A 12,771-nucleotide genomic window follows, 5' to 3' on the forward strand; every position below is an offset into this window, starting at 1 on the left:
AAAAGAAACTCGTCCGTTTCTAAAGTGTCATTCATCCATCCCTCTGTTCAACAAATTTAATTAAGTGGCCCTTCTGTGACAAGTATTGGCCTCGGCACTGCATAATTTGCTTCTTGTTTATTCTTTTATAATCCCCCATCAGAAAAGTTACTGGTCTTTACATATCAACCTAACAAAATAGAACCATTTTCATAAAATGTAAAATGTCCTGAGATGATTCAGTCTGCACAGAAAATTTTTAAAAAATCTAATTGTCACATAATACCTAGTTTTGAGATTCAACGTATTAGAGATTCTGACCACAAAAAGAAAATTTACCTTATAGAAACAAAATACATCAGGCTTATTTGTATTTAAGAACAATGTTACATGACAGAGAATGTAGAAACATCTAACTACATCTAAAGGTATCAATTGTATTTTAAGCAACATTAATTACTATATCATGAAAATATTTACCTATTGCATTTTCAGTATTCTCTTTGAAAGTTATGCCCTTCCCCCTGACAAAGCTCTGGAGCTTGCAAGTTGGCTCAGACTTCACTTTTCCTCTGGCTCCTCCCCTGAGGCCTCCAGGCAGAGCCCTCTGTCCTTCCAGGAAGTTCACCTTTCTTTACCCTGCTCACTGTTCTTCCCTTCTTACATGCACCATACGGTGATTCACAGGAAATATACCCCTCCCTGTAAGACCAAGCTTAAAAGGGCAGGTCTGATTCATATTCTATATGGAATCTCCTACCTACCTGGCATATCGCAGGCCTTTATCACCATAATGAATGGATGGATGGATGAACAGACAAACCAGCAAGTTGCATTATCATGTTTAATTTGAAAATTGGAGAGTCGGATTTAGAGAAGTTAGTGAAAGATGAGGTCAAGAATATATTATAATATGTTAGGTTTTTTCTTTTGTTAATTTTAATTGTTGTAGTTGTCTGCAGTGCCTGGATTAAGCATAATGTATTTTGTAATTTAGAAAGTATAAGTTTGCTAAATTTATAATAAATAAAACAAATAAAGTTTCAGGGATGTGATTAAGCTGAACCAAGACTAGGACATGAGTCTGCAGGGTTCTCACTCTTTCTATGCATCTGCTGCCAAGTAGACATCAGATTTCATTTGTATCAGTTGTTTCCCCTTAAATTTTTCATTGATTAGTTATAATGGACCATTTGTAAGATTGATGACTTTTTTTCCCTTGTAGGATATCTGTAAAGCCCTGTGGTGCCATCGTGTTGGAAGGAAATGTGAGACTAAATTTATGCCAGCAGCAGAAGGCACCGTTTGTGGGCACGACATGGTAAGACACTCATCATAGGTACATGCATCATAGTTAGATGTCAGTCTTTCAACATAGTCATCTCTCCTCCTCTTGCAGTGGCGTTTTTAAGCCTTCCTTCTCACATATATGTGCAGACCTACACTCATATGATGCCATTGTGTTTATATTGATATTATGAAGAGGACTCCTTTTATCACTTTTTCCAATGGTATAATTGAAGGGCTGCCTGGAATTAAGAGGCATCGAGGTTCAGACAAAGGCAATGTCTGAATCTGTTTAGTAAGAGGGAACATTAACCACCATTAAACCAGGTGGAGAACCATCACTGAGCAGTCATGTTAAAACCACAGAGTGAACTTTGGAGACCCCATCCCAGCTGCATGCCCCTCGTTGAGCCGTGAAGGGACCTGGCTTTGACTTCATTCAGTCACCTGGTGTGAGGCAAGGTAGTAATGAAAGAGAACTTTTTGTTTTTGCTTATAGGAAAGAATCAAAGAATTGAATGGCTTAGGCTTTCGTTCTCAGACTTATGTTTCTAAAATTAATTTTTTCTTAAATAATATTACATTGAACCATTTGAAATTGCCACTCCTACATGCCAACAATGATCACACATCAATGATTTTATATATAATTTAACCTAATACATCCATTAATAGTTGAAGTATTCTTTTTTCCTCTTATAAAAGCAGCATACCTTTTTTCTTCAGAACAAATAAGGTCGCTCTAAATTGCCCCATGCCTCACCCCTGGCCCATAGGCCAGGCTCTGCCAGAGACAAGGGACAAGGCACTCACTTGGCCCCTCTCAACAGATGGCCTAAGTCTATATTTAAGAACTCCAGGTCTACACCAAGCCATAAATAGAAAAAGCCAACGCCACTGAACACAATGTGAGATTTTGTGTAGCCTTTACTAGGTAGGGGTGGACGTGAAGAAACCACGCAGATGTTAGCATGAATCAGCATCGAAGGGCACGTCTCCTCAGAAAGGGGCGCTGACAGTGTCTCTAGGGACAGACAAGGTCTGTGTGGATCATCACCTCAGAAAGCTGCATGACCTCGGATGAGCATCCGTTATGACCTCCTGGCTCCGAGTCCAGGTGCTGCGGAGCAAAGTCAGCGCCCACCCCCCAGAAATGACAAGGTGTTGAGTCATGTGAAACCTCCAGCTGGATTTCTCCCCCTGAGACTCGGTCTGTGCTGAAAACGAGGGATGAAAAGCACATTGTTTTCAGGAGAGGTCAGCGTCCACTCACTCGAGAGCTGAGTGTCTGTGCAACACTACTTAATTAAATGCGTTAAGTTCCAGCAGCTCAGGCGGGGTTTTTTCTACTTATCTTTCCTTGACATGGATTTGTGGAACAATGCTAGCTGGGGGGAAGACCAAAGAAGCATCACGAAGTGTATCTGTATGATGTGCTGCCAGAGGTCAGGGCATCAAGGCCTGCATCTGGTACTAGACTCCCCATGACCGAGTTTTGTCAGAGTGATGACCCACATATCATTCTGTGGTCGTATCTACAATTTTTTTTTTTAATTTTTAGTGGTGCCGTGGAGGGCAGTGTGTGAAATACGGTGACGAAGGCCCCAAGCCTACCCATGGTCATTGGTCAGACTGGTCTCCCTGGTCACCATGCTCCAGGACCTGCGGAGGAGGAGTGTCCCACAGAGACCGCCTCTGCACTAATCCCAAGTAAGCAAGTCTCGACTTCCCAGCTCACAAGTGAGCATCTTTCCTCCCTGCTGAAGGAAGAGGTGAGCAGCTATTAAGATGGAAGGTTTCTAATGGCGAACTATGCGTTCCAGACCATCGCACGGCGGGAAGTTTTGTGAGGGCTCCACCCGTGCCCTGAAGCTTTGCAACAGCCAGCAATGCCCCCACGATAGCGTTGACTTCCGCGCTGTGCAGTGTGCGGAATACAACGGCAAACGGTTCCGAGGGTGGCACTACAAGTGGAAGCCCTACACTCAAGTAGAAGGTAACTCCCTACCCCACCCTCTAGTGACAGCCCCCTGCTTTGTTATCTTTCCTCTTTAAAGAACTACAGGATTCTCAGTGTGCTGTTCAGATAGACCAGATACCGCTACGTGAGGTTGATGTCACGGAATCTTTTCTGGGGTTTGTTTGATACATGGCCACTGGCGTTTTACTCTAAACATAACCAGCTCTGTGGTCAGAAATTAACAAGCCAGATAGAAAATAAGTACACAATACCATGAAATCTTCAGAGAACTGATAAAAAAAATTGAAAGTAGATGTTTTTGTTGACAATGCATCAATGTTTATTTTTAATTACAAAGCCCAGTAATTGATGGCGATAGTGCTCTAAGCATGCCACCCATTAAACCTTTATCATTTCCAAAAAAACAAAAGAAAAATTTAAGTATCTTTTAGAAAATCAGATAATTTTCTAGTGTACTATACTCAGAAAGATTATCTATAATGATAAACTCAAGTGTTTATTTGTACCATATGTAAAATTTTACTCTCCAGTTGGAGAGAAATATGAATTATTCTTATGACTATAACTGAACTTCATAGCTCAGGTGGTGTAATTTAAGAATAGATTCACCCGGCTGGTGTGGCTCGTGGATTGAACACCAGCATGTCAACCAAAGTGTCGCTGGTTCGATTTCCAGCCAGAGCACATGCCTGGGTTGTGGGCCAAGTCCCCAGTAGGGGACATGAGAGGCAACCAGATACTGATATTTCTCACCCTCTCTTCCTCCCCTCCCCTCTCTCTAAAAATAAATAAATAAAATCTTTTTCAAAAAATAAAAAAATGAATAAATTCAAAGAACAGCAAATCATCTTATTCTTTCAAATTGGAAATATTATCCAAGCAACACTCAGGAAATGCATAAGTTAGACCTTCTTATGTGACATGTACTTTCTCTATACCGTTATATATAATATTTTTATAGTGAGAGGTTTATGAAGCTAGTAGATTATAGAAGGAAAATTGTTAGCAGTTTCACAAAAGGTATCCTTGGTGGTGTTTTCACTCTTAAACTCAGTAAAAATTAAACCAGTGAGAACAAGTAGGTAGGGGAAAAAAGTAGAAAACACTTTGAACTGGGATCAAAAAATATGTGTGCTACTTCTGACTTTGCTAGTCTTCAGTAAATTAATGTATTAATCATGGAAGCATATACGAAATTTTATTCTTAAATTGATTCAGTTTGGTCTCTTATCTTGCACAATACAGAAAATATTTGTAGATGAGGCTCTGGACTCTAAATTCCTAAGGCAGACTAACTTTTCATCATAAAGTGTTCCTTTCTTACCAAGAAGAAAACAAAGGAAAATGGGTTTTACAAAAGTTTAACTATATAAATCATAAACACTTGAAGTGGATTGAGAGAAGTGAACTTTATCTACCAGTCTTAACTATATGATGATACAGATATTCTCCATGTATCCGTATTTTTGACAAGCCATTATATTAATAGAAAACATTGTTTTCTGGAGAGTTTATCTAAACAATATTTTCTTTATTAATTTAAAATATTTTGTATTTCATCAATTGCTTAAGCTATTAAGAAATTAAGTAATTACTTTAATTCTTGTATTACATTTTATTTGTGAGAAGTTTGCATATTGTTTCAAAATGGCAATGACTTTTTGCATCTCTACAAGAGTAGTTAATTATACTAGTAGAATAGTGAATAATAATGTCGTAGATCAAGTCAACAAATGTTTATTGTATGCCTACTATGTGCCAACCACTGTGTAAAGAACAAAAACTAGTAAAGGACAGAGTAGAGTAAAAATTAATAGTGAACATTTAAATAATAATAAATTAAAGGGGAAAAAGCCTAATGAAGCAATGATACAAAAATGTCTTTGCAATGTATTATTGTGTGGGAGTTATTTTATGGGTACAAAAAATCTATCTAAAATTTAGAACAAAAATGATCAGCGCTTAAGTATTTTTCTTATTTGTGTTTGTGTGTGTATTTCTTTTTAAGATCAGGACTTATGCAAACTCTACTGTATCGCAGAAGGATTTGATTTCTTCTTTTCTTTGTCAAATAAAGTCAAAGATGGGACTCCATGCTCGGAGGATAGCCGTAATGTTTGTGTAGATGGGATATGTGAGGTAATAATGATCATTCATTCATTCAACAAACATCTCCAGACAGTCTGCTTTGTGTCAGGCATCCTGTGAGAAGCTAGAGAGAACAGATAAAAAAAACAAGCCCATTTCCTCCAAGTCACAGCCCAGTGGGGGAGAAGCCAGATGTGCACTGAATGAGACACACAGTGCTGTGTTGCAGTGAAGGTGTGTACAGAGCACGGGGAGAAGGGAAGAGCTCGTTCTCTCTTAGATGTGGATCTGGGAGATTTGCGGGGCTCCTTGGAGAAGAGAGCTTCCAAGCGCAGTCTGGAAGGGTGAGTTGGAGGGGGGATGTTGGGTAAGCAGGCAGAGTAAGACCTGCCTCAGTCATCAGAGTACCCAAAAGTCAGGCAGGGGTTGAGGTGTTGGGGAGGTGAGGGGAGTGAATGGGCTCTCATAAGAACAATCACTGCCAGAATGAGGAGTTGGGTTCTGATCTCAGTGTCCATGTAGATCAGGCACTAGGATTGGAAATGAATGGACTCACGGGATCACATGAAGTGTCTGGACGATAGCATGGAGAGTAAATGAAGCAGGGACAGCTCAGAACCAAAAAGCCACTTGGCAGCTATTGCAGGGGTTGCCAGAAGAGCCGCAGTCTCAACAGTCATTCATTGGAAAGGGACTTGGGAGACAGGCTGGGGAAGACTGAGGGGCTACGTGAACATTACCCCTGGAGCTTGTTGCCCTGTGTGGAAGTAAGTTATGGGAAGAATGACATTATGAACACAGTGAAGGTGTGGCCAGGTCAAACACATGGCGTGAAGTTGCTCAATATTCTTATTCAGTGGAGTCTGATGACCTTAATCCTAGCTCTAGTTTTCTCTAAGTTGTACAGTAGTGGTAAAGACGTCAGTGCAATCCTCTTTAATGCAGAAAGATTAGGCTGAATGATTCCATTAAGATCTTTTCCAGCTTTAAAATGATCATCTCGACCTGTTGTATTTAATTACTACTTGATTTGTTAAATATTTCATTATTTTCTGGTATTCTTAGTGATGCAGTGTTGCAATCCCTTATTTGTGATACTGAAATCTAAAAGCTGTGAAGCAGAAAGTTTGTTTGGCTGGAAAATATAAGATGACTGACTTTGTTTGGTGGCAAAAACCTGCACTGAACTGTCATGAGACTGTCAGTTTCCGTTCCCCACTTTAGTGTGACAATGCCTGCATTTTGTCATAGCAATGTCATTGCTTTCCTAGTCCCATCTGGGACTTTCACATTATCTCCATAATATGTCATTTACCTTCCCAAAATCCAAAAATTTCTGAAACTGATCCATCCTTAAAGGATTATAAGCAAGGGATTATGGATTAGTTATTTCATTTCTGAATAGATTTTCTTACATCTATAGACTATATGCTTTTGTTGGGATTTATAAAGCTAGTAAAAATTATGCAGATTGTAAAGAGTTCCTAAAATTGTAAGACGGTGAACAAATGTGCCCTTTACAAAATTTACTGCTGGGAATTACTTCCACTTTGCATGTGCTACTTTACCAGTGAACTGGGGGTTTAAAAGCACCACGGCATACTCTGGTGGACCCTTGTGAGGACACATTGCTTGTCATTAGTACTAAGTGCTTCATGTCAGTCTGAATTCTCCAACATGACAACCTGATAGATATAATTCAGGGCTCAGGAAACAGCTGTGTAGCAATGCTGAATAATTCAGGTTATGTTTAAGTTTTCTTACTCTGGACCTGAATAGCAGAATGGCAGTCTTTCTGTGCACATATTGGGTATCCAATAAATATTTGTAAATTTCCCTGTGTTGGTGAAATGTCGGCTCTCGTGGGGAAGAGGTTTCCTGCTTGAGGTTTGTGACGTTGCTCCTGTTATCTTTTCTTTCATGAATGACATGCAACCTCATGGATATCCCAGAGAGTCGGATGTGACAACATCCTTGGATCCAATGCCGTTGAAGACTCTTGTGGTGTGTGCAAGGGGAATGACTCAGACTGCACGACACACAAGGGCCTCTATGCCAAGTACCACCGCACCAACCGTGAGTATGCCATGGCTGCCGGCAGAGGCTGAGACTGGATGGGAGCGGGAGCTCCCCTGTGGGAAGAACTGGAGGTGTAGTGAACACAGCAGGAGCTAAGACTCCCGACAGGCCCAACAGCTGCTTCCTTCCCTGCCTGCTCACAAGTGTGTGTTTTGATTGCAAGCTGTTGCTACATTGTTTGAATTGAAATGGTCGTTAGGAATAGTGCAAGTTGTGATAACTTTGCTTCAGTATTTTTAAAAAGTCATTTACAGGACGAATATAACTGATTGACAAAACAGATCCTCTCCCATTTCTAAATGTGGATTCTCACACTNGACAGGTCCCACAGCTGCTTCCTTCCCTGCCTGCTCACAAGTGTGTGTTTTGATTGCAAGCTGTTGCTACATTGTTTGAATTGAAATGGTCGTTAGGAATAGTGCAAGTTGTGATAACTTTGCTTCAGTATTTTTAAAAAGTCATTTACAGGACGAATATAACTGATTGACAAAACAGATCCTCTCCCATTTCTAAATGTGGATTCTCACACTGTGGCTATGGAGTACCCAAGGTGCTGGGAGATTTGGCCTGGGAACTACTTGAATGAAATGCCTCATTCTGCCTCCTCCTGTTTACTTGAATCTAGAATATTATCAGATGGTGACCATTCCTCCTGGAGCCCGGAGCATTCGCATCTATGAAATGAACGTATCTACCTCCTACATTGCTGTGCGCAATGCCCTCAAGACGTACTACCTGAATGGACACTGGACTGTGGACTGGCCTGGCCGCTACAAGTTTTCAGGCACTGCTTTCAATTACCGACGGTCATACAGGGAGCCAGAGAGCTTGACCTCTGCAGGGCCAACCAACGAAACGCTGATTGTGGAGGTAGACTCCAGCCTCATGGTTCGGGGACTTGGATTTGGGGACCTTCTGGAATTTCTGTAGTTCCAGGGCTATTGGTATAATTTTCAGTGTACCCCGATGTCCCCATCTGATGCCTGCATCTGGCAGGCTCCTTCCATCCGGGACAGCTGCCACATCTCCAGATGTCCCACCTCCATCTCCCCTCCTGACCTTGAACCACTTCCTTCACCCTGTTGTGAACCTGTTCGCCCTGCATTCTTGTCTTGATTATTTCTCTCCTGCTGTCCCAGGCTGTTGGTTTTAATAGGTGTAGAGACAGAGAGACAGATCAGGGTTGAAAATAAGCTCATCTTGTCAGAAACTACTCCCGTAGAAGAGTCACAGAGGATCAGGGTGTCAGAAGGGGAGCTTCTTGATGGCCTTGCAAAATAGCTGCCTCTCCAGCAACTGAGACTTGAGCTGTGTTGTCAGGGAGGGGACTGTGGTGCCCAGGAGTCAGGGAAGAGCCAGCGTTGTTATCCACTGGAACATCACATCAAGAGAAGTAAAGGTTCCAAGGCTGAGATGGGGATGTCTGACAACAGGTTAATCTTGATGTTTCTTTAAAAACAAAGAAAAAAACAAAAACAAAAACAAACTTCTAATAAGGCCATAACTGGCCCATGTGTGTGGGTTTCAAACTGGAAGGTGAAGAGTTCACACGCAATTTTATGTGTTAAACCGTGGTTCACAGACCTGCTGGGCGAGAGTGATCATCCTGACCAGTAAGACAGGTTGCTCCTGGAACTCCAGGGCACCTGCCAATAGTCAGGTGGAAAGTACTCTGACTTGGCCTTGGCAGTGAGGTAGATGGCATTCCCTTCAGTGTACTGGGTTGTTACTAGGAAGTGTGATGGTGCTTTTTAGGTGTCAGTTTCTGGTTCATTCACAGAACACTTTCGAGGGATTCTGAAGAAATACCCAGAGAAAGCAAGAAATAACTAAATGTGTTTGTTAGGTTGGGGGGCGTCTGAAGCCATGTGTAGAGGAGACACTAGATAGAGAGCAAGCAGGTCAGAATATCTACACATCTAGCTTCTAGACGTGCTTAAGTCTAGTGAGGAATTTATTCCTGTTCAGAAAGTTAATGTCAATTTTGGAGAATGGACAGTATTTATTTTATCATTGTAACTAACTTGTTGTTGATGTTGTTATTGTTTCAGGTAATTATCAAGTAGTTTTGTTTCCACTTTAGCTATATTTCCCCCCTGTTTCTTATTTCATAGCTTCTGCTCCAGGGAAGGAACCCAGGCGTGGCCTGGGAATACTCGGTGCCTCGGCTAGGGGGTAAGAAGAAGTCCAGTGCCCAGCCCAGCTACACCTGGGCCATCGTCCGCTCCGAGTGCTCAGCCTCCTGTGGAGGGGGTAGGTCAATTCTCTTATCTCTCCCGGTGGTGAGCACAGAGGTGTCCGGGGCACAGCTGGGGTGTGACATGCACTACAGTGATGCAGACTCCAGCCTGCAGAGTCTGTGTGTTGTGGATGCAATGAGCAAATTCACAGGCTGCAGAAGTCCTGTTGAGAAAAAGGGGCAGCACGGCCACTCTCTGAGAGAGAGAGCGCCTTGGCCACTCTCTCGGGAGGAGAGCTCCTCGACCCTTGCCTGGACAGGCTTTTATTGCTTTCTAGTCGCTTTACACCAAAGAAGGTTCTCATTCATTATCCTTAGGTTTACTTTAAGTGATTACTTCTTATGGATAAGAAAAAGAGAGAAGAAATGTTGCAAATGCAAGGGAATGATAAAAGTGATTGATCTGGTTACATTTCGTCCTTGGGACAGCTTAGCACAGACTTTAGGGAGTTGCTTCAGAGATAAACGTTAAACATCTGCAGTTTCAACTCAGGGTGAGGGGGGCTTTTAGCAAAAGCAGGCCTCAAAGTAGCCTAGGTACAATGCAAGCCTGATTCCCCACAGGGAAACCTATCCATGGGTGTGGGTCCCATGTGGCAGACCTCGCTCCCCACTGGCCTTTCTGAGTGGGGGCTGGGCTACGTTCCCCATGCCATGCAGAACAGTTCCCTATATTACACTCGTTCCCATCATGTCCTAAGGAGTAACCCAGGGTGTCTGCCTGACAGTAGCAGTAACATTTGCAGAGACAGGGGCAGAACAGTGGTTCTGAGTATCACCTGAAAGCTTCAACTCCCTTCTCCAGTTGATCTGCATTAGTGTGTAGTTTTGAAGAAGTCCTTTAGTGGATTGGTTTATGATTCTTATCTAATTTAAGAGTTTTTATACATAGTTTTCTTATGAGATTATCCAAATGAAAGTCACTCAACCTATTTTATATATATATACACACATATATATATAATATATATAATATATATATATATTATAGCAGTGGTGAGAAATAGAAACATGCATGAAAAGTATACTGATATAGAGTCAGTTTTTAAATCAAATGGTCTTGTTCAAAAAATTCAGTGGAAAAAAATTTGCTCTAAAGCTGTATACTGAAATTCATGGAGAAATCATAAGAATTTTATTAAAACTGCAGTGGAAGTGACAAGAAATAACATATTAAAGGAATTTCACATGACGAAATTTTTTATCTTAACACTGTAAGATGTGTTTAGATTGATGAAGTTAGTTTCCTAGAAGAACATTTCTTAGCTAGAGTCGGTAGGAGCTATCTGGTAACGAGTGGCAAGTGAATATTTACAAATATAGACACAAATGGTAAAAGCAGCCATACTGTCACTTAAGCAAATAAATTTCAGCTTTGTGCATTCAGAATGTTAATAATTAAGAAGTTAATTTAGACAGTATGCTATTTAAATGTACAAATGGTTTCCACATGAGCACTTGCATGAGGTAAGAATCTAACAAATGGTTAAAGAAAAACAATGAACTCATACCTTCTTAATAAAGAGAAGAAAATAAGGGCAACAAAGATTTACAAAAGTATTACAGTCTGAAAAGTTAACACCGTGTACTTGACATATGTTAATTCTTCCCATTTTAAACTAAGAATAAAATACTCGAATTATATTTAAATCCCGACATTAAGAGCTTTCGAAGGAAAAAAAATGTGATTTTCTCCACACAGAAGAGCAAGCTAGTGGCTTTAATGGTGACTGAATGACTCCCCACCTCTTCTTTCAGTCAAGAAACATTATCAGTGGAGGAGAAGTAATTCCTTTTGATTTAAAGGGGTCCCATTTCCTTACCAGCTCTAATAGACCCATATCTCTGTAGAAAATAAGGTTTCTTGACAGATGTAAGTCAGGCAGTGTGCCTTTTATCTGCTTTTCTGACAAGCTTCCCCAGCTCCTTTCTCCTTGCGCGCAGCTTATGACCACATTAACTTACTGCAGTAATCCTGCTCAGTTGTACCTTGACTGCGTTCTCAGTCAGGGTCTGGGTCCTGGCAATGGGGTAAGGACTTACACGGGGCAGCTCGGAGCCGAGATAGGGTGAGGCAGCAACTTAGTTCTGTCTGACTCTACGACGGAGATGTTGTGATGTGGTAGTAACTTCCCGAACTCTCGCCTACATGTTAGGGCCTCAGTCACCTCTTAGAATTACACACGCCGTAATTTTTAAAAATCACCTTCTGTGATTTGGTTGGTTTGATACCTTTCAAATAACTAATCCCAAACCTCTGAATTACTTCCAAATGAAAATGCATATTAAAAGTTGGCTTATTAACTCCAAAATGTACCATGCAATGTCTTGGGTGATTCATTTTTCAAATGAAAACATTCATCTGATTCACAATTAAGCTTCCTCGGACAAACCTTAAAACTGGTTCATCAACCAACCTGTTTTCTACTTTGCCAATAATATTCTCTTCCCCATCTTCAGATATTTATGTCTAAGGCCTAAACGTTAATTAATATAGCAGTTAGCTTTAGAAAATGGAATGGAATCATCAGCGGATTTGCCCTTGTTTGCTGATGTCATACCCTCCATTCATTCATTCCCTCACTTGTTCAGTCAGCAGATATTTGTAGGTACTGGTCTGTGTATCAGATTGCTTAATGTCAGATGGGGAAAATACAGAGACCTTTCCTTAATTCCCTCTGCCTGTGACCTGAACAGTGAAATGCCAACATAAATGTTATGTAACAGGAAAAGAATGTAGTGTTTTTTTTTTAGCATTGTAGCTCATTGGAATATGGTGTATTTGTATATCTCAACAAAGGAATGGAATATTTTGATTCAGCAATGCTTCCTCAGGCATTCTGCTGAGTTCTGAGACTGTAAAGAAAAGTTTGTTCTGGCCTGTCCTCAAAAGCATACGCAATCCAGAGAGGAGTTACCATGGACACATACGTAACTGCTCCAGATTGTAAGTGGTGTCCTGTGAGAACTCAGGACTCTAGGACCTTGGCACTGAGAGAGTGACAGTGTAGCTGCACCTTGAATGTCTGTCTTGGAGGTGGAGAGCTGAGACAGCTTCCGACTGCCAGCAGAGCCTTTGCCATCATATTCCTCATCTGATTGACTAACCCTCTAGATA

At 41.1% G+C, this 12,771-nt stretch overlaps 1 protein-coding gene across 3 annotated transcripts in view; it reads left to right on the forward strand.

Moving 5' to 3' along the window:
• ADAMTS16 (ADAM metallopeptidase with thrombospondin type 1 motif 16) overlaps positions 1-12,771 on the forward strand; it is a 124,149-nt gene that overhangs the window by 66,406 nt on the left and 44,972 nt on the right. For all 3 annotated transcript variants that reach the window (XM_037062969.1, XM_037062970.1, XM_037062971.1), the window contains exons 11-17: positions 1,205-1,300; positions 2,828-2,976; positions 3,090-3,262; positions 5,256-5,386; positions 7,288-7,411; positions 8,040-8,284; positions 9,529-9,667. In XM_037062969.1, coding sequence (XP_036918864.1) covers positions 1,205-1,300; positions 2,828-2,976; positions 3,090-3,262; positions 5,256-5,386; positions 7,288-7,411; positions 8,040-8,284; positions 9,529-9,667 — 1,057 coding nt within the window. The remainder of the gene's footprint in view (positions 1-1,204; positions 1,301-2,827; positions 2,977-3,089; positions 3,263-5,255; positions 5,387-7,287; positions 7,412-8,039; positions 8,285-9,528; positions 9,668-12,771) is intronic.

Source organism: Sturnira hondurensis, unplaced genomic scaffold, assembly GCF_014824575.4.
Source record: "Sturnira hondurensis isolate 20B ecotype Veracruz unplaced genomic scaffold, ASM1482457v3 Scaffold0014384, whole genome shotgun sequence".
Classification (NCBI taxonomy): domain Eukaryota; kingdom Metazoa; phylum Chordata; class Mammalia; order Chiroptera; family Phyllostomidae; genus Sturnira; species Sturnira hondurensis.